Source organism: Rhinolophus ferrumequinum, chromosome 27, assembly GCF_004115265.2.
Source record: "Rhinolophus ferrumequinum isolate MPI-CBG mRhiFer1 chromosome 27, mRhiFer1_v1.p, whole genome shotgun sequence".
NCBI lineage: Eukaryota > Metazoa > Chordata > Mammalia > Chiroptera > Rhinolophidae > Rhinolophus > Rhinolophus ferrumequinum.
The window spans coordinates 25080729-25103652 of NC_046310.1; the positions used below are offsets into that span (position 1 = coordinate 25080729).

Consider the following 22924-nt stretch of genomic DNA (forward strand, 5'->3'; position numbering starts at 1 on the left):
GTTTCACTAACAACAACAGCAGCAACAACCTGAATTGCCAAATGCGTCCCAGGAGTTATTCTCTTGGGGGTGGCACAGTGATCTTGACGGGGTTACACTCCCCTTTACAGTGATTCTGTTCACTCCCTATACTCCTATAACACGGTCCTCATTTTTGGATGCCTGTATCTGCTGCTTTATTTTTTCATTCTTCTGTGCACATTGAGTCCTTTGAGTTTTCCCACAGTCCTAAAAGGTCAGCTTTATTATTGTCCACCTAATTTTGCAGGTGTCAAAGGACCAAGAAGACAAGTCGTCAGCCTGAAGTTACACAGCTGGCCAGGGGAAAACAGTCGGTCCAGATCTTTGGTCTTTAAGCCCTGGATTCTTGCATGACCCCACACTTTTTATCTGGAGACAAAAACGGCGTGGGCATAGACCAACCAGAGCACGGCCGATGGGTAGCAGTGAGACGTGGTAGCAGAGGCGCCATTCTCATTGTAACTGTAGGAATTGTTCAGCCATGATTTGTCCGCTGTAGTTACTGTGCATACATTCACGATGAGGGGAACACCACAGAATCAATGAGACCAATCGATACCTGGTGAGGAACTCCCCCAGTGGAGGAATGCCATTTCATCTGCGCAATCTGCCATACCTTCTGTTCTAGTAGCCTCACTCCTGGGAATCCCTCCTAGAGACATCATTCAAAGGAAAGAGAAAGCTGATGCATGGAGATGGCATTGTAGCTTTATCTATAACAGCGCAATATTGGACAGACTTAATGCCCAATTATAGAGGAATCTCTAAGTTATGGTACATCAACTGATAGAATATTATGCAGCAATAAACACAATGATTATAATGATTATGTCACAAAATGGAAAATATAATACCACGATATTAAACATAACTAGCAGAATAAAAAACCATGCTGGCTACAGTTTATGTTTCTGTATGACCAAAGACTGGGCAAGTGAAAATGGTGGGTTATACATGAGTCTTTTTAAAGTTTCTTTTAAATGTCATTCTTACACATAAAAATCATATAGGAAATACAAAATAATAAATAACTATTGGTCAGCATTAGCTGAACTGCTCTTTTGTGTCTTTGTGTGTGTCTGCATGTGTCTGTGTGTATATGAGCATGTGGATATAGTTTAAGAATTTATCATGTAAATTTAAAACCAAGAGAGCTCAGCGTTTTCATTATCTGCCAGATGATTTTCACTAAGTTTTTTACCTCTGTACCCATAAGTTCATCCATCTATAGGAAGAACAATTTTATAGTAGGAGTTCAAAAACTGTTTCTTAAGTAAATGAACAGACAATGGGAAGCAATCGTATCTGTGTGATGTAGAGGAGCTTTGTTTCAAATACGCACTTTCCAAACACTTGGAAAAGGGAGTGGTCATGCCAAGAAATTCTTTCGTGTTCTAGGAATAATGAGGGGAGGTAAAAGTGTTTTCCAAATTGCCCTTTATACTGCCATCTGTCATAACTTCCCGTCTACAGTGTGAAAATGTGTGTGATATGGACATTCAAAAGCCTACTTAATTGAATAAAACACCGATTGCGTAAGGAGCGCCTAAGGGACAATGGTGGACAGATGTGACTCCTTTTCCCCACTTCCCACTCTGCCCATACAGCCAACCCAGGGGTCTCTCTGGTTAGACTTCACAGGAAGGAGGCTTTACCGAACTCCCTAAGTAGGAGGAGAACTGGGATCCCAGACAAAGCAGAATTTTGGATACTAAACCACCAGACATAGTTGTTCAAGAAAATGTGAAAACAAAATTTATCTCTTGTTCTTAAAATAATAACTACACTAAAATGGTAATTACGTTCCTTCAAACCATTAGATCATAGCAAGCCATAGTTGTCGAGCACCGTATGTACCTGGCGCCATGCTGGGCACATAGTGGGTGCTAATGGGGGCACCCTCAGTGCCCTCTGTGCCCTGCTCTCCCCGAGGACCTGAATCCAGTCTCCTTGATTACGTTTTTTTCTTAAAGAAAGTAATTCATTTTATTTTTGAATAAGTAAATATTAGCACTTAGTACAAAATTTTTAAAAGAAGAGTACTGGGAAAAATAAGTCTCTTTGCCATCCCTTTTCCCTTAGTCTCCTGGGTCCCTGTCCAGTCATAGCTCTACAGATTCAAGCACATGCATACAGAAAGTTTTTTAGCAACTTCAAAGCTTTCCATAGTGTGGCTGTACCATATTTATTTAAACAGTTTACTATTGATGAAAATTTAGTTTTTTCCCCATTTTTGCTCTTACAAACAATGGTACTTTTAAAAAGCAAACTGAGGCATATAAAACATTTTAAGAGTTTATTTATTTGAGCAAAAATCAATTCAAATGGGGCAGTGTCAAACCGGAAGTAGTTAGGATCATTCCTGACAGGAGCTGGAGAGAGACTTTTACAGAGAAAAGATGGATGGAAAGCAAGGAAATGACTGATTGGTTATGGCTTAAAGCCTAGTTGGCCCTTCGTGATTGGTTGTCCTTAGATTTCATAACCTTGAATAGAAAATTCCATTGTTTTCTGATTAGTTAATATCTGAAAGTAAACACATACATCATTTTAAAGCATTGCTTTATTAGAAATGTTTTGTGTGATGTAAGTGACTGTACAATTAATCATCCTGTAACAAAAAGATGACATGAATAAACTTGATAAATTTTCTTCTGTCATCCACATTCCAGAGGACAAAAAAAAGTTAAAGGTGCACCATGACTTGGATATTAGTTTTAATTTCATGTAACAAAAAATCAACTTCATGAAGCAATAAATTACATGACAAAAAAGATTAGGTCAGGTGAGGATATTAAAAATAAAAGTATTACATCGCTTATACAAGAAGGCATTGACTAATGAGTGCACGTTGCTTTCTCGAACGCTTCTTAAAAACACCAATTGGATGGGGATTTTCAAGAAAACATGTCCAGTGTCAGTCAGTCCGTGGTTGTTCCTGGCATGGCTTTTGCAGTGGATGGGGACTGAATGGTTGGTTGGGACGGTGATGGGTGGGTAGTTTTGCTGACTCCTGTGTGAGCCTAGACTTCTCGTCTGTAGAGAAGTGGGGCTCCCTGGGGGGTGGGAAGCTGCGGTTCCCGGGCTCAGTTTCTCTGACTCTCCAGGCAGGGCTCCCAAGGTGACCATGAATTCTTAAGTGAACAAACAAGTTCCCTGCTCACAGTTCCAGAAAGACTCGGAAGGCGCTTTAGGAAGAGCAGCAGTTCATAGCGGCCCACGTGTCTCTGTTACTCTCACTCCCCCACCAACCAGCTCTGTGTCCTGGGGAAATCTCACTGGTCTCCTAAGGCTCAGTTTCATCATTGACACATCTACCTCCTGTGGCTGACATGGGAATTAAAGGAGACAATGATTGTAAGGTCTTAGGACAGTCCCGGTGCATGTCGGTGAGCCATTGAACGTTCCTGGGGTGGGGAAACCAGCCTCACTGCCGAGGAAGAAACGTTTCCAGTCTTACATGCTAGTGGTTTGGAAAAGGGTCATTTTGATCTTGAAATTTCAGGAAGTTGGAAGGAAATAGGGATGTTCTGACTGAGAACAAGCCCTAATTTAGGCTGGTGGAAGATAAACGGGCGGCTGATGGAATGCCAGCATTTCAGCCAGTGGGCAGTGGGATATAATCTTTATTCTCTCACCACGTCACAGTGAAATCAGACTCTAGGTCATCACTTTCAGTTCTTATTATTGTTTTCTTGTTGCTTTTAAATTCAAGCACTAATTTCTTTTTATGTTGCCCTGACAAAAACTGAGTTGGGATACATGATCCTGCATCTTCCAGGGTCACAGTGGCTGAAGAGAGGGGCCTTGTCCTGAGAAGGCTCTGTAGCCACAGGAAACACCCAGGCCGTTAGCTGGCTTCCGGCTGACTGAGACCAGCATAGATGAGGGATGAGTTACAGCAAAGGATTAAAGCATCATTCACCTGCCCCAATACTTAAATGTGGTCAGCGTCTCAAGGAAAAGAATGCACTGCCCACTGGGAGTACTGGAGAACCCTTATTTGGGACATGCATAGAGTGGTCATTAGCGTCCAAAATTTTCAAATAAATCATGATGGTTTCTAAGTAATGCAAAACACTTGAGTTAGTGACTGTTAAGATGTCTTGTCTGGGGACTTTTTAACAAGGCATGCCAAAATAAGGATTTGTTACTGGCAATACGGTGAATCCTGACTCTCCCCGAGTTTTGTTTCACTGGAATTAATTCAAGGATTCCAACTGCCATGTGACTGGTACATAATTTTTAGATGTAATTATAAACAATTCAGGAATTTGGCCCATCATTGGAAAACCAAGAATTCTTGCAAAAAATCAATTTCACTTATTAAAATGTGTAGAATATTTTTTAAAATGCTCAAGAAAAAACTGTAGGAAACACAATCAGCGAATTCACATGTTGAGCTTTTGCTTTGTTTCCTGGACCCTGGCCAACCGATGGCTCCAAGGGCATCTCCTTCACTGAGGACAGACGTGCTGCCCACCACGGAAGGTTTAGCAAAGCACCAGCTGCCTTCCAGAAATGACAGCACGACTTCTGAAAATGACAGAAATTGTCTTGTGTCCACAGATCCTCATGAAGGCAGGAGCATTACAATTCCTGTAAGTATCAAATGGAAATAGAAGTGCACAAAGAACAATTAATCAATTAAACTTACCAAACTGTGGCCAATAGTTATTAAGCTCAACACTCTGTAAAAGTCTGAGTTTTGGTCTCAGACATATCTATAAATGGTGTAAATCAGTGCGTGGACCACGGCTTCCCAGAGAAGGCACTGCTGCGCAGCACTAGAGTGGGGGGTATTAATAGGACTCAAATGAAAAAGAATCCATGATCCGTTAAACTTGGGAAGTTTGGGGTTAGACAAAACCAAGTGGGGTTCTTTACTGTAAGCTGTCTCACACACTAATGCTAATAGGCGCTGTGGCTCTGCAAGCGGAAATGGTGGCATAGCAGACAGGACCACTGTGTGTGTGTGGGGGGGCATCTCTCAGAGGCTGCCTTCTGCCATGCACTTGGGGGGTGCTGCCTGGAGGAACTCAGCCTGTTTTACAGCTGCCTCCACAGGGAGAGGCCTGCAGTGCCCCACATTATTGAGTAATAAAGCACAGCCTTACTGAGTACTACACGGCCTGACTGAGTACTACACTGCCATACTGCGTACTATATTACCTAACTGAGTACTGTACTACCTTAGTGAATACTGCCCTGCCTTACCGAGTACTGCACTGTCACACTGAGTACCACGCTGTCATACTTCGTACTACTACACTGAAGGTTCCCATGGTCATGGCCTGACGGGCAGTGAGGGAAACTGATTCAGGAGGAAAGTAGGAGTGGCTCCAAAGTTTATACCTGCCTCCTGATCCAGTCACACCTCCTGTTCCCTTCCTGTTCTTGTTGTTGGAGAATTTTGGAATGTCCTGATGGAGCATCAGGAGATAGGTATTGCCACAGTAGAAAAACGGAAAGGCTACACGGCACTGATAGGCTGTTATCTTTAAAAAAATCTTTTGTCATTTTTTCCATGTTAATTCTTCTGAGATTCTAGTGAATCCCGAAATTAAGGTGAAAACCTGCTAATTCCATATTCTGAGGTTAATTAGCTCCCTTATATTATTTGCCTGTAGGAAAGTGTAACAGGTATGGTGGGAAATATATTTGGTTTCCTTTTTATACGTCCTTAAATCAGAAGATATTTTAATTGCAGAAAAAAGGGAAATGACACCGGAAGAGACTTTTTTTAGCAGAATTCACCCCAACTTCTGTCTAGATTTCCAAGTCCTGTGCATGATGCTCCCATTAATAACACAGTAAAGGTGCCTCCGACTGACATTTAGAAGGAAATTCAGCTGATCCCTCCCCCTCCATGCGCCAATCTGTGCCCCTGCCCCCAAGCTCGGCCTCAGGAGAGCGACCATGGACCACCTTTCTGCTGGGAGACCTCGATGCTCCATCTCCACGATGATTCAGGCACATTGTGCAGTGAGTGCAGTGAGCGCGGCCCCCTGAGCACCTTAGAGATGATGTGCTCACTCACCCTCCTTCCCCCATTCTGTCACGCCTCAGGTCTCTGCTTCCCGGACACCAGCTGTCACACAAGAAGCCACCGCCTCTCCTTCTCCCGCCTCCTTCGCTGGCTGGAGCTGCAGGATCATGGCCTGCAGAGTTTCCTTCACCATCTGGAGCTCTCTCTTGAGAGACTGTGCGCACGTTGTTAAGGGGCATAGGGGAAGGTGACGGCAGCCCCCGGGGACCTCGTAAGGCGTGTGAGCCTGCCAGAAGCAGATGGGCACTGCTATCTCATTGCAGCCTCAAGTTCTTCCAAACTGTAGGAATTAAATATTAATACAAATTTTACACTTCTTTTAAGAAAGATTGCAATTTCTACAAGGCCTGGGGTTATTAACTACCACAAGTGCAGTTTCAAAAAGGGAAAGGAAGAGTCAGCTCTGAGACTAAGACAGATGGCCAGCTGGGATTCTCCATGATTACGGTCCATGGGGCCGTAATTCCTGCTAAGTCCCAAGCTGGGGCGGGGCAACTGTCACGGCCAAGAGCTCTGCCAGTGCAAAGGCCAGAAGGGAATCAGGGCCTCCTCGAGAAACCCCGGACTTGGGGCCGCCGTAGGTCCACACTGAGTCACGAGTTACAGTCCCTGCTGGTCATCACCAGCATTGTCACTGGTGCAAATCACTTAGAACCTCAGTTTTCTCATGAAACAATGACTTCTAAATCCCTGTAGGTGCTAGTTTGCTGCCACGTGTTATTAAATTCCCAAGTTCTTGTAAAAGAGCGATTTGTACTCCAGATTTGGCAGAGTGCAGGGAGCATGCCTTTTCAGGGTTTCTTTGTTTTCCTTCAACTGTTGGGTGCTTAGTTTCCTCACCAGTAAAGCTGTTTCTCACAGAGAATTATATGGCATAAATCAGCTGTTATTCTCTTAAGAAATGGGCTCTACTGGGTGTTTAAGCTGGGGAACATTTAACCGACGGTGGTTTTTCTATCTACCCCTCAGTCCCCCTGCTCTTTCCTTTTGTACCTGTAGTCAGAAACTCTAAGATAAACACAGGATGGGAGGTGGGCTGAATTCTTTTAATTTAACAAGCAAACTAATTTCACCTCATCCAACAGGAACGAAGGGGAAAAGAACTATCGCGACACCAGTTAAATACCATTAAATCATCACATGAGATCAGACCACTTGAATGTTACTCGATCAGATATGAAGAAAACAGAAAGTAGTTGCAGAGGGCTCACCACTCACAGATACTCTATAATGTTATTTTATGTAAGGACAATGTCATTGCAATGTGAAGAGAAAAAGGCAACCTTAGGTTATGACGTGCAAAGCTTTCCCTTTTTTTAAATAAGGAACTCCAGAGGAGCCTGGGAATTATGCAAATAAATTTCTCCTAAGCAAAAATGCTGAACCACCCCAAAAAGCTTTTGGCAGCTTTTCATCCTCTTAAAGCTTCACCAGATTCCATCATTTGTGTAATTTACATACATTTACTATGATGGTTCACTCGTGGCACTTGAACTTGAGAGGAATGAGGGTGGGGCTGAGGGCGTGTGAGGAAGAAACAATCCAATATACTTTTTAAAGACTTCTTTTTCCTCCATTTCTCTGGACAGCCCTGGTAATCTTTCGTGAAAACACATACCGCTTTATACAAGCAAAAGCAAAAAAAAACCCAAAACACAAAAAAGCATAGGACTTTATATAGGCAAAAGTGTAAGTGGGCCCAGACTGAACACCCAGCTGAAGTTCAATCACAAAGTTAGGCTCCAATTATAAAGAGTAGGCACAGAGCTCAAGTACTTGATGAATCCTAACAAACTTCTCGGATAGAATTACCTTTGCTATTCAGCCTGGGACCACACACCCCTATTTGTAATGTACTAAATGGTGACAAAGGGCTTGACAGAGAGAAACCAAACCAAACTGAGATGCTTCTTAAAGAACTCATCAAATTTCTGGCACTTGCAGAATCCACTGCACGAGTTTTTAAAAAGAGAGTGAGAGAAATGCCACAAAAGGAAGAGCGTAAGTTATACAACTAAAGCAACACCACCCCTCACACGGCAGGTCCACTGACATACAGAGGTGTCAGCAGACAGGATCTGAGCTCCGGGGAGCTGGCAAATCACTTACTGCGTTAAGTGTCTCACTTATAAGGTGCAGATCCTATACTTTCTTCACAGGGCTAGGGTTCAAAGAAACATTTTTCTCCTGTGAGTATGTGGTGCCCGTTGGGAGGAGCACGAGACGTAAGCTTAACTTACAAGACAGCAGAGGCCGCAAACGCCTTTTGCTCAAGCTGGCCTAGACATCAGGAATCCTGGAACCTTCTGTAACGAGCCTATCGTCATCGAAACGACTCAAATCATGTGTTTACTTACAACATAAACTCTCTCTAACCAACCTGACTGTATGATTTCTTACTAAATGTGAGTTCCAAAACATTTTGAATGTAGTGAAATGGAGGAGAATCCAGGCTAAAATATGGAGTGGGGGCGGGGGAAGCAAGTTGCAGAACAATTTGTATAGAAAGGCCCTCATTTTGAAAGCGAGAGAGAGAGATGAGCTACTTCTAGCTAGAAAGACAGAGTGGTGAATTTCTAGGTATTTGCACTGGGAAGGAGATATCGCCTTTCCTTTCATACTTCTGTAATATTCACAATGGACATGCACACTTTCATATTTAAACAGATGTGTTTATAAAAGAAACCACGTGAACCACATTTCGCCATTAAGCAGTTAGGAAGATGAAGGCATAGCTAGAGATCCTCATTCTTTTCTTCACTCATTCAAGTATTCAAATATTTCCTGAGCTCCTACTGTGTGCTAAGAAATGACCTGGAAGTGAAGGAGTGAACAAAGTCACTGCTGTCACGTTGCTTAAGTGACAGTGAGTAGAGCAACACACACACACACACACACACACTCACGCATGCAGGCCGCATATATGGACTGTGAGATGGGAGTTGTGGGGGGGGGGCCTTGGAGCAGGGGAATGACACAACGCTGGCTGCTTTCATCGTTAATAGATTACAGGGGGCAGAGCAGAAACATGGAGAGAAATAATTCAGACAAGAAAAGATCATAGTTTGGACCCAGTCAGTGGCAGCGGAGGTGATGAGAGGTGGTCAGATTCTGGATATTTTGAAGGTAGAGCCAACAGCATATGGTGATGAACTGCATGTGGAATGTGAAAGAAGGAAAAGGCAGTGAGAATGACTCTCAGATTTCTTTTATCTAAGCCATGAACTGGAAAACTAGACTTGCAAGGTATCAAGAAGGAGAAGACTGGGAATGAGTTGGGCTTTGCCGAGTGTGGGGAGGAATTTGATTTTGGATGTGTCAAATTGGAAAAGCCTACTTATCAGCCAAGTGGAGATGCCACGCAGGAAGCAGGTATACGTCTGAGGTTGGGGAGAGATCCAGACTGCAGAAAGGTACTTAGAGGTTAGATTGAAAAATATACTTTAAAAATATTTTCACAACATTTTCTCACTGTATCCCATTTCATACATCTAACCAAGATCTTAAGGCTACTAAGTAGTAGAGTAGGACTGGAATTAGATTCTTTAATTGCTAGTCCGATGAGCTCATAGTTGAAGCCCATGAACATATTTGACCTTGATTTTTGTCAAAGGGCTGAACAAATAAAGCAAAACTCCGTATTGAAATTTTAGGTGTAAATGATGGAGGCGCTCAGTGCACCTGAGTGTGAGAATAGATCTCACAAGAGCTGACTGCTTCTTAGGATGCCTGTGCCATAGAAACATCTGTAGCTAAGTATACTGTCCCCGTAACAGATATGGCACCAGGTAGCGGTGGCATCGAAGAAACTTGGCACACTAGTTACAATAATGACACGAGGGTTGACATGCCAACATCTTTAAAACATGTTTGGAACCCAAGACCATTCTTTACGACCTTGGGATGGACTACATACATGTTAAGCAAGTGCATAACTTCTTGATAGTAAAATTCTGCAAACTGTGTTTGTAATTAGTAAGGGGGTAAGACACGTCTCACAGATGTCGTCCAGGAATATAGTGGTGAGGCAGGATTGTCATTTAGGCAGCCATTTGCAGAGGTCCTCAGATTCTTTCAAAGGGGTCTTTTGTTCATATATAAAACCAATCGAGTGTGGCACTGGAGCTTCCGAGTGATCATTTTAGTAGCTGAGCCTTCCGTTCATCTGACCTAGTTTGGTCCAAAGAGAAATATCAGTACAGCCTTGAAACGCTTCTCACTGGCCAGATCGTCCTTCATAAGAACAGCGATTCCCCTACAGCCACTACGGCCTGCAGGCCTGGGCAATGTACCTTCGTGGAAAGCCAACGGTGAGGAGCACAGCTGCACAAGGGCACAGAGACAAGCACTGCCCACACATGACTCGCTTCGTGGACTTGGTGCTTGTCCCGGGCACTCTCTGTGGTGCCCACCTGGTGCCAGTACCCCACTGTGTCCACGCCCTGTCCCTCACTGTGGGCTCCAACTCTTCCTCTGCCCATCCCACTCCCTGTGGTGGGAGCTGAAGGGAAGAGCCGTGGCCACCAGACCTGCATCACGACGCCATGAATAACAGCCTCTTCGGGTCAGTTTTATGAAATTCGTGATTGGGGCTCCGTGATCGTCACGGTCCCTCTTCTAGCTCTTTAGCTCCAGAAGTGGAAAACATCCCCAGGGAGAGGGAGCAATTATCCCCAAACTCCTGTTACTTTTGTATGTTCAAGCTACACACTTGAAAGCTGAACCAGACAGGCCTCTTAAGGGGATGTGACGTCTGATGCACTCACAGCGCTGGCCTGCCAACAAGCACCACGCCTTCCGCACAAGCAGAGAGAACAGAATCCCATGAGGGCTTCCCGGACGTGGCTGTAAAGGACCAAATGGAATCCGTCTGTTCCCATCTCATCTGTGACTCAGAGGCAGGCAGAACCACCGGGAGGGCTTTGAAAGATGCCCCCAGTGTCCCAATCCCAAGCATACTTCTCTCCTTTGAAAGTGCGTTGTTGAAGTTGAAGGTGAAAAAAGTGAGACAACCGCCTGTTTAAAAATCCACCTAAACTGCATGGTTTCAGTTAAAGAGTTTTGAACACAGAGGAACCATTACAGACACTCAAAATGTTTTTCAAAACATAACTGCCAATTAGGACCCAAAATGACTGTGAAATTGTGCTAAAGACTCAGACAAATGCTCCTGGAAATCCGTCTTGACTGTCAATGAAGTCTCATCTCCTGTCCTGTCCTCAGACACCAGGCGTGAGTCACCTGTGCGACACCAGCTCTTTCAATCAGTGTTGCAGACACGTTTCTGACATTTGCCGCCGTGGTAGCTGACGGGTTTGTGTTGTTATTTGGTCATGCTACATGTAATTTAGTGAACCTGTCAGGATGATGACGAGACATGGCCTGTTACCCGCCTCAGATCTGTCAATCCAGTGTCTTCTTCGTGGAAGCAGGAGACTCCCAGTAGGCTGCCTGTAGCCCCTACCTGAAGTCAGGATACCCAGAGGGTCTGCGTAGAGACTCACACCCAGAGCTGACCCCCGGCCACCCGCCTGGGTGCCACACCAATAAGACTTCCCCACACACATGGTTTATGTGGCAGATCCAGTGCCTTCCACACCAAGAATGAGCATCTTGCATCGAAGGCTAGAATCTTCTGGACACAGACGTCTGCTGTGGACTCACATTCGTCACGTTCACTCCACATCACGTGCACAGTGGGCTCTGGCAGAGTGCTTAATGGAACCAAACAAAAATATTACCCTCACCGCACAGTTCTTTCTTGTTGACAGCAAGCCGTTGCTTTCAGCCGCACTCAGCTTTGTATCTTTGATCAAGAATGGAAACAATCCAGTCAGAGTTTGGCTGCAGGATTCCAGCGGCCTCTCTGGATCCCCAGATAAGTTCTAATTTGAAACAAGGGCTGCGTCCGCAGTCTTGTAAACATCTTTCTATCTCAGTGCACGGCGCTCCATTCAAATCTAAGTGCTGCTTTGTATGAGTTCAAAGTCACTTTCCTTGTATTTACTCTCAATCAGTGACATGGAACAAAGCCTGGGCCTCAGGGAAAACTCTGAGTTCAAATCCATAGCGATCTGTAGATTTTATTTGCGGGGGGTGACTGACTTCAGTACCTAAACCAGCACTTCCCAACCCTGGTTTGACATGTCCCCAGTGTGTCCCCACCTATCTCAGCAAGGATCAACAAAATTCTCAAAAAATCACGACTTCAAAAAGAACTCTTACTATAGCTTAAAATGTGTATAGTAACTGTATGTTCCACAGAAGGGCCTGTCCTTTTATTTACAGGCATAGCTGCCGCCTGCTGGGGCTTGCAGCTGGAAGATTCTGCCACTGGTTAGAAATGACCTCAAACCAGCTACATAATTTCTAGAAGCCTCAGTTTTCTCAGCTATCCAGTAGGGATAATAATCCCTATCTATATATAGCAGTTTTTTTTTTTCCAAGTCAAGTTGTTGTCCTTTCAATCTTAGTTGTGGATGGCGCAGCTCAGCTCCAGGTCCAGTTGCCATTGCTAGTTGCAGGGGACACAGCCCACCATCCCTTGCAGGAGTCGAACCAGCAACCTTGTGGTTGAGAGGACGCGTTCCAATCAACTGAGCCATCCGGGAGCTCAGCGGCAGCTCAGCTCAAGGTGCCGTGTTCAATCTTAGTTGCAGGGGCGCTGCCCACCATCCCTTGCGGGACTCAAAGAATTGAACTGGCAACCTTGTGGTTGAGAGCCCACTGGCCCATGTGGGAATCAAACTGGCAGCCTTTGGCGTTAGGAGCACGGAGCTCTAACCACCTGAGCCACTGGGCTGGCCCCTATAGCAGTTTTAATAGAATTAAACGGTTTTTCATATAAGTCATTGTGTGGTTACTGAGTGATTCCATCAAATGTTTATTACAAAATAGTTCAGGGACTTAGTTGAAACCTCTTATGGGATGTGCTTTGAGCTTGTGACACAGACCCTGAGAATGGTGAGGAAAATGGCCTTGGAGAACATAGTTTTCTACCTAAAACCAAGCACTTACCCCAGATAAGAACTACGTTAAACATACTTTCTGAATATAGCCTCACTTAGTCCCCATGAAAACCATAGAGGCACATGTTGTTATCTGATATGACAGATGAGGAAACTGATGCTTAAAGAGGCTTAGCAGTTGTGTGTGGTCCTGCTGCTACTGAAAATGGCTTGAACTGCCGTGGGAAAACTGAGAGGTTCTTATTTACACACAGCTCTGTCCCATCTCAGCTTCCTCCATGCCACCAACCTTATTAAGGAGAAAACCCAATGCCCTGAAATCAAAATGACTTTCTAGAAAATTTCTAAACAAGACACCACCACAAGTCCTGACTGCAGGTCTCAGAATGGCCAACAAGCCTGAGGGACGCCACACTGAGGAAAGCCCCCACCAGCTGGGCTTGGGCCACTGGTGGTCTGCAGCGCCAAGGGACCAGCCACATATAGTCATTCGCCCATTTCCTAGGAGCCGTGTCCCCTTATAAGTGCTCAAATCTGTGTGATCCATGAACGTGGAATAAACAAAAATGCAAACCAAACATTCTACTGTTTCTTTGGCCAACCTCCTAATAATAGATTAAAGACCAGTTTTTTTTAAGTGGCAGGAAGTTTGAGGAATAGAATGTATAGAATGTCCACTTTTAAAAATCTACCTTGAACAATGTGAACATAATAGCTGATTATGTTGAAGAAATTTCCTGCTAAGTTTAATGAGCAAGGTCAAATTTAAGGTTATAAGGAGGAAGGAAACAGTGTTGACTCCATCATTAACTGTGGATCTGAACACTTGTGATTAAAATTAATGCTTGACCGCTTAAGGCTATGTACACACACACACACACACACACACACACACACACACTCAAGATAAAGTATGATAAGAACTGGAATACTGAAAAGACAGCAATGAGAAGCAAAGACCAAAATAACTGCAATTCCCACAAGTCCATGTAACAAACATCATACTGCAGAATAGAAAGGATGACGAACGGAAAGTGTTTGTATCTGAAGAAGTGTCGACTTGCGATTAAAAAAATGAAAAGATACAGGACGGGGCTGCATATCCCTGTGCGCTCACCCATCTGCCCTCAACGGAACAAAGCAGCGACAAACTGACCGTCCCACAGATCACTAGGGGACACAGTGCTCCACACAGGTGCATGACATGCGGTGCTAGTAAACTCTCGCACCATCTTGCTCACCGGCAGCCAGTTTTGATGAAGTTATTTGTATGTATGTGACACCAGGTGTGTTGACTCTTGTGCAAGAAGAAAGTGCAAAGAAATAACCCGAAGTCCTGTGAGTTGTGACACTCTTCTGCCTGTTAAATGGCAGAACTACGTGGTAAAGAAAAGGACGCATGCATTTGGGGTTCTTGGTTGAGAAAGCTCCTAGGACACTGAGTCCTACACACCTAGCTTCCCGCTCCGTGAAAACCGTATTCTGCTTTGGTCTCATGGTTGCATGTCTGAACTGCATGGCTAATTTTTAGCGGTCAGCTTTCATAACCAAAACTGCTGCCTTACCAAAAACTAGAGAGAAGACATTGGGTACTGGATAATCTGAGATCTGAGGTGTGCTGATCTGTAATAACAGCAATACCTGTCTGCTTCCGTCTGTTGAGGCATGGGGCAATTGTGTATGTTTTTAAGACTTACTTTTACCAAATAACCTAGCTGGTGCTAAATGTGCACGATGAAAAGGATATGGATGAGGTCGTCATCGTGACTGCGGATCGCTGTGTGAAGTTGATCTTCCAAGTATAACAACTTCTTGCCTATGGCGTCACATTTTTCTCCAAGTTCTGCAGAAAGCATGTAAGATTCCTATCCAGGAAAAAGAAGAAGGTTGCTGTAAGCTATAGACTTTTCAGGGCCGTGAACACATAGGTAAGTTGCCAGAGGCACGTTCTCACAGCTTCTGCAGCCCAGCAGAAGAGCGACAGAACCTGGAGGTCATTCTTGAGGAGACAGGAACTAATCGCTAGTTATCACCGGATGAGCAGCTGTGTCGTCAGGCTCCACTGCTTACCTCCCGTATCTGCTCATTTCAAATGCTATTTCCAGTATGTCAGCTCCTCAAGAGGATTTATCCTGGGGGAAGCCTGAGTCTTCCAGCTGCATCCACAGGCAGACTGACAATGTAATAGGAATTGTAACCAAAGGGGCACTGGGGAGAGTCACAGGAGCCACCAGGCTGAGCCATAAGAGCAAAGAGAGATTCCTGAAAGGGTCCAGGGATGTAACAGTGCACGGAACATTTGTCTGCACACTGGTCACAGTCCCTGAAAGCTAGAATATTCAGGAAACTTTAAATGCCACAAGGTGTGTATTATACATATGGCTGCTATATATGCAGATGTTCATTTCCTCTCTCCTTCAATGGAGTGTAAGCCCCCTAAGAGGCGCCATGATAAATGTCCAGCCCCCTAAGAGCAGGGATGATGGGTCAGAGCCCTGGCACATGGTAGACACATGGCAGGCACACGGCATTCCTCGGTTCCATGAATGAACAGTTGAGTCTTGAAACGCCCTCCTCCAATGTTTCCCTTTCTGACTTATATCCTCAACGTTACCCACAAAGTGCCTCCTTTATGTCAGTCTCCCGCCAAAGCCACCACAGCAGTCCAAGCTCTGCCCTTCCACACCTGGCACTACTTGTGTCCCCTCAACTCTCTTAAATGTGACCTAACCTTTGCCAACTGGACTGACCCCACTGCCTTTCCACTGTCAAACTATTCTTCCTGCTCGTGCCCTGTCCTCCATTCTTCTCTGAAACCCAACCTTTCCTTCAAGGCCCCAAACAACGTTTCTACCTCGGAGTGCAGCAGCTCTGATATGTGTGATGTTCTCACAACCCAAGGGAGTATAAATTTCCCACGGGCAGGGCCAAGGGCTCTTCATTCATCCCAGGGCCTCAAGGGTAAGACCTGATAGAGCTGTTAGCTAACGCCACAGTAGGCCTCCTGTTTCAATATATGAATGTCTCGGATCAACATGTTGTACACCTTAAACTTACACAACGTTATATGTCAATTATAACTCAATTAAAATAAAATTAAATAAATAAATAAGCAGCAAAAAGCGAGCTCAGAATTAAAACTTAACCAAATGTAAAAGTAACATTTTCCCAACTAATAGTGAGTCTTAGACGGTATACTAAAAAGAATTTTGCATAAGGGAAACAATTAAGTTATCTATTCAAATTACACTACAGAGTTTCTGCAAAAGCTGTAATTATGACCCAACAAAAGGCCCAGGTGTGGTGATATTTACTGTTCAAAAGTCCTTAGGGATCATGCGTTATATAATATTATAAGGAGTCCATGAATAACCATTAAATCCAGATAAGTAATTTAACATTCACTATAGTAACTCCAGAATGCTTTAAAGTTTATATCCCAAATGACCAATTATATTAGAATAAAACAGTGCTAATGGGAACTATAAATTGCTATTGTAAATATTGGAGCACTCTTACATACTGCAAGTAAATGTATATACAAAAGCAAAGGAATGTAGTGACAACAACATACAACTTTGAAGACAGATGGACACAATTAAACAAGAAGGCATGCGAATTGGCCACAGCAGTGATGATGAGAAGACAGCAAGTACATAAAAATCACACACACATATATATTTCACTGATCCTAAAAGTAATAAGATTATCATCCAAAGACACAGAACTACAGAGAAGACAAATCACATGGAGGCTGAGACAACAGGCAGCGAGTAACGCCCCAGTCGTGTGTGAAATAAATGAGACACTAAGAAAAAGAACATCTGGAGAAAAATGATTGACAGTGGTAAAGCCACAAGTCATGCACGAAGGAGAAAAATAGTGTTAGTGGGAAAATATATACAACTGAGAATACACTTAAAGAGAGAAAAAACATAGAATCAGAATGTGGAACCAAGGAATTTAAAACACTCATAAATGGAATCAAATGAGTTGATCCTCATTTTAAGGCTAAAACAAATATAAATCAAACCTGAATTAAATCATTGAAAATATGGCTTTACATTTTCCCCCAAACATATATTACCTGCCTATTTTTTATTAAAATTATGTTCAGATTTTGCGAACTGGGGAAAGCAAGTTCAGACCACGTAGCAAAAACTTTAAATTGTTTATATCCTATGAGCCAATAATTCCGCTTCCTGGAATCTCTCAACAAGAAAATGTATATATTTAAGTTTAAATATTTTTTTAAGGCTTTAAGTATGAAAAAAGTGTTTATCATATGCACTAAATAAAAATACTTTTTAATAATGTAAAAGTAATTGTATTAAAAGTATGGGAAAGAAGAAATAAATGTACAACAAAGGGGATGGTTAAAATACGTTCTGGTATATCAATTTGTATTTAGCCATTAAAACCATTTTTAATACAAGAATAGTTAATGATGAGGAAATACTCAAGTAGGCAAGGTGTTAAAATAGTAACAATTATTTTGAGGGGCAGTAATTAGAGCAAATTTTTGTTTTCTTCTCTGTACTTTGCTGTATTTTCCACACCTCTAAAATATAATAAAAAAAAGTTGCCAAGAACAGTAATTCAAACCATAATGAAAAACTATGGAAAAAATACACCTAAATATTAAAAAAAACAATTTTAAAGATAAAAAAGACATAACGCAGTTACAGTAACAAACTCAGAGAGCTCAAGCTTCATGACCAGAGACAAGGCCTGCTGGCCTCACAGATTCTGGTCCTGAACGAGTATCCTGAGTGTGACGAAGGGTGGGGGTACGGGGCATTACTTGAGGGGGCTATGGCTTTTCTATAAGGCTCTCACTTCAAATCCTGGGAACAGAATCAGTTTATAATCTAAACTGAGCAGAGACAGCTGACCTGATGAAAAATTCTGCTCTGTGCAAAGGAATCCTATGTGTCCACAGAGGGCCGGGTGGGACCAGAGTCGTGGGTGGCAGCTGACAAAGCTGCAGAGGTCCTGCCTGTTAACCCTAAACTTGAGAGGCAGGTGGAAGCTCCTCGCCCACCTCCATGCTGTGCCAGGTACAGCAGAGGGTAGAGGCGGCCTTTTGGAAGCTGGCTTTTCCCAGCAAGAGACAGTTTATCACTCCTCGGCCTTGAACTGAGGTGGGCCTTTGAAGATCCTTCAATGAATAGAACACACAAAGGTGACATTCTTGACTCCCAAAGCCGGATCACAACAGGTAAGTTCTCTTCTCAGATCACTTGCCCTGGACCCTGGCCTCCAGGATATGAGGCAGCACAAGCCGTGTGGACGGTCACGGGAGGGTGTGCAGCTGAGAGCCCCAGCTACCAGGCAGACATGGAAGGGACCGAGCCTTCAAATGAGTCCAGTCTCCATGTCACGTCACCCAGCCAGCACCCACACACTGTGGGGCAGAGGCAGGCCTCCCCACGGCCGGGCCCAAACTCCTTACCCACAGAAGCCCTTTCTCAAGTGTATTCTTTAAGGCCAAGGTCTCTACTTGGCAGAGACCCCCTGGCAGGAGAGCAGGGGCTCTGCTGCCTACTCTGCTCCAAGTTCTAATTTGATGTGTTTTCTTACTCCAAGACTTGGAGGAAAGGAAAAAACAAGCAAAGGAAATAGGAACTGTTAAAGAGGTTTTGTTCCCTCATTCGTCTGTAAAGAAAGGAAGCTTCCTTCACAGCTGCCGTTCAGTAAAAGCCTTGGAAGCACTGGCATTTCTGTTTAAGTCAAAATAGTGAACTGAAAGTGAGGTGTACTGTGCAGGGGCCCCAGCTGGGGATTAGCTGCGTGGTAAGTGGAGCCCCTGGTTTTCACACCACCTCGCTTCCCAGGACAACAAATGCGAGCATTTACAAAGGGTCACCTCAGTCAGCACCACTAAGAACATCACCCAGCCCTCCCTGAGGATCTCAATGCCCAGAAGCAGACAGGACCGGGACTGGCAGGGTCTTGGGAACCATTTAGTTCAGCTCCTTCTTCTACACACACAGGAAGACTCTGGCCAGTTCTTTCCTCTGGAGCCGGTGGGCACACAGACAGGGGTTTCTGTTGGGCTGGCCCAGGGTGGGAGTGAGAGGCTACCGAGGGGTGACATAGAGCCTGAAGATGCATCACTCTTCCCTTCCCCCCTTGGGACTCTGCAAAATCGGCTGTGTTTCCTGGAGGGCTCAGCTTCATGTCAGTGGGGAGAGGGGCCCTCTAGGACTCGGATACGGACTCGACTGGAGGTGGCAGTGATGTCAAGCAGACAACCTGGGACGCAAAGGTGAGCTGGGACCTTCTTTGGTCCACGTGTCCCTGACACGTAGGCTGGGAGCCCAGGAAAGGTGAGTCCCACAGGAGGACAACAAGTTTCTGCTTCATGAATAAGAACACGGAGCCTTGCTCTCTCATGTCCCCGTTGTCTTGGCAGAGACCCAGTGAACGTTCTCTGAACCGTGTCCCGTAGCAATTCAGGCACTGGGCTTCTCAGCATGAAATCCATAACGTTTGCTTCCATTTTTATTATTAAATTAAATGTGACCAAAAAAAAGGGAAAAAAGAAAAAACGCTGCATGACTGCATGACTGATACTTGATCATTAAAATATCACCCACTACAGTCGCTGGTATTGCTAGCTGCCGTGGAGTTTGGTAGGATTTGCAATTCTGAACTGATCAAGTACAAGTTGTTCAAAGTGTCGTTGGAAACTCTCCAGTAATTTGTCCCATCAGGCAGTCTTTTCAGCAATTACAATTATGGTTTTTCTTTCCCTCCCTCCATGCCACCATTTAGCCCCGGGAGGAACTATTTTCCACATGTGTCAGAGTGAAGGAAGCTACAGCAAGTACACAGTCGCATCCCTGGGCCTTTCCCCTCTCTGCCCAATGCCCTCTGGCTTCAAAACCCTGCACATCCAATGCCTTCCAGGAACCTTTGGGCCCCTGTGTCCCCTGCCTCACCTGACCACTGGGTAGAGCTGTCCCCCCACGGCCTGTCTCCATACAAGATGGAAGCAGCATGGTGTCCTGCCACCTCTGTGGCCTGTGACTAATGCTCTGCGTAGCTCTGAAGAGGCGCTCCACAATTGTTCAAACAACCAATGGAGACCTCTTTCTCACCAGGTCTCGAGGAAGCTGCCCTGTTTCTAAGACGGCATTACCCAAGGAGGCCCTGCGAAGACCTCACTGAATAGCCCGTCCCTTGATGCAGCCAATGGCCTTGCCTGGGGTGATTCCCCAGCCGTGCGCCTGCCACAGCTTCCACACAAACATGCCTTTCATTGGCCTCAGAAAAAGCCCTGCATCTCCCCTACTGCCTCTCCACGCGGCATGACAGTAGCGCCAGCTCGGCTGGCGATATCTCAAATATAATTTGCTTAACTCACCTCATGATCAAAACCTGTAGACTTGAATGTCTGGGCAGGAATTTCCAGCTGTGTTGAATTAGAGCTAATGTCAAATTTCTGTCCTGCTCACCAGACTCATGATTTAAAACAGAAACGGGATTCCCTTTGTTGGGCAGGATTTTCCCATTAAAAAGACTTTCTACAAACATTTATCTATAAAAGTTTATGCTCAGATCCAAACACGCATTTAGTTGCTAGCCTGAGCAGATCCCTAAACCTCACACGCTGGTGGAAAAGTCACAAACTCCATGGCCAGCATCCCCAATGGCTTTTTACTTAGTATTGGTTCCCATAAATAAGTCCTCCCTATGGAATTTGGGAAATATCAACATTTAAAGTTTTAAAACTAGAGCTCATATTCAGAGAGTAGGAAATAACTGTTTTGATCAGAGCAAGTGTCTGGTAACAATATCTCATCAGGCTATATCTAGTGTGATGAGAAAATCATATTAATTATCTTTATTCTGAATAGAAAATGTATTTGGAATAGGAAACTGTTTAGGTTAAATTGCTCGTTAGGCAGGTACTGCCTATAGCTTGGGATCAAGAATGTTTAACTAGTTGGTTTTTTAAAATGCTTTCAAAAGTAGTTCTAAAAAAAGAGGCAGTCTGATGTCTGAAATGGTATCAGGTAGTAACACAAGAAAAATTTCCTAACTGAGGAAGTGTTGGCATGATTTAAAAATTAGTGTGAGAGAATCAACCAGCACCTGTTAGGTCTGCTCTTCACATGGAAATGCACTGTGCAGGCGCCATGCTGCAAAGTCACCAGTTGCTTCCACCCTTGCCAGGGACTGGGGGTGCCGGGAGGAGGAACGGGGGCAGGAGCCCCATCTTGGATGCCCTACTCTGAGTTTTCTTGGTCACATTCCTCTGTTCCTTGGCCATGGAATAAGGCATCAGCAATGGCTGCCTATCCAGAAAAATATTTAATGTGGCCCGTGAAAGTCACAGGCTACATAACAAAGAAAGGACAGGTGACAGAGCAGTCTTCCCTTGTGGTTGTCAAGCTATCTGCATTTATTGATTGCTGAGCCATAGCAGTATTTAAGTTTAAAAAGAAAAACTTAGGGCGGCCAGATGGCTCAATTGGTTAGAGCGCGAGCTCTAAAAACAGGGTTGCCGGTTCGATTCCCACATGGGCCAGTGAGCTGCGCCCTCCACAACTAGACTGAAGGACAACGACTTGGAGCTGATGGGCCCTGGAGAAACACACTGTTCCCCAATATTCCCCAATAAAAAATAAAAAAAATAAAAGAAAAATTTGAACCCTGCACTGCACACATACCTACAGGACTTAGAATCCAAAAATGAGACTTGAGCCCCATGATGTTTGTTCTGTTGTTAAGTTTCCTTCCCTCTCCTATAGCTTGAGGTAAACCAGATGTGATACCACCACCCGTGAGCTTAGCTGATGCATTAAAGCATTTACTTAGCTCAGTATTAAAATCACAGCCTTAAATATGTTCCTTTGGGCTGTTTTCCAAAGTATTTGCTTGGCAAATACATTCCAGGAATGGTTTTCTTTTCTTTTTGTTTTTTTTATTATCCACATAAAGAATATTTACCTCAGACAAACCCTTGTCCATACCACAAAGAATATCTTTCACATCTATTTGAAATAGATTTTATAAGCATTCATCTTTCCACGTAAACACTGAATTCTGCAGTCATTGTGTAAATGCCAAAAGCAGATGCACAAATTAAGACACTAAAGGTACATCATTATTACTCCATATAATACAAGTATTCATCCAAATTACAGGGCTACATCCTGAGTAAGTGGCATTTCTTTTAAAAGCATCCAGATGTCATAAGTGGTAAGGAAAGCATGTGAACTATTTAGATGTCTTTAGGTCACAGAGAGCCATGAATTGTCTTCCAGTATCTGCATGCTTGTCACAGGGGTTCTGACAAGTTCTAAATAGAACCAATGAACAGAACCAAAAAAAAAAAATTGATAAAAGAAGAAACTGCCTGATAATTCATATGTTGATTGGCCTGTGGTTTCCAGCTATATTTTATATTACATGATTATTCAAAAGAATTTGGTCTGTTTTCCTTTTAGCACACTTCATTTGAATGAATATCAGAGCTGAATGAGGCCAAACTCTGTTAGAACCTTCTGAGGAAAGATCTATTTGTAAATGATATTCATAGCATCAGCGTGTAACTAAATAATCTCTGTTTAACACAAGGGTTCAGAGTCTGGGGAGAGTGACATCAAACCATAAGACCCTTTTGTATAAGAAATTGAAAACAGAATGCAGTTGGGGGTTCCATTTAAGGGGAACGTACTTTGTAAGCTGCCTGCTGCTGAGAAACACTGAACTATGCAGAGTAAAGAGGAACTATGAGAAAAGAATCAAACCCCAATTTTCATCTCTGCTCATTTTAGATTTAAAAGGATTTTGAATTTCCAAACATTTTTTTGTAAACTATGAGACTACCAGAATTGCTGTTTTTAAATACCTGATCCTGGATGCAGCCCTC

The 22924-nt window shown here is 43.9% G+C and overlaps 1 protein-coding gene across 1 annotated transcript in view; it reads right to left on the minus strand.

Moving 5' to 3' along the window:
• Positions 1-2355: 2355 nt before the first annotated feature.
• DISC1 (DISC1 scaffold protein) overlaps positions 2356-22924 on the minus strand; it is a 285116-nt gene continuing 264547 nt past the window's right edge. Inside the window, exons 12-14 of the mRNA XM_033099896.1 lie at positions 14786-14903; positions 6062-6226; positions 2356-4620 (exon numbers count right to left, since the gene is read on the minus strand). Of these exons, the coding sequence (XP_032955787.1) occupies positions 6087-6226; positions 14786-14903 (258 nt within the window). The 3' untranslated portion in view covers positions 2356-4620; positions 6062-6086. The remainder of the gene's footprint in view (positions 4621-6061; positions 6227-14785; positions 14904-22924) is intronic.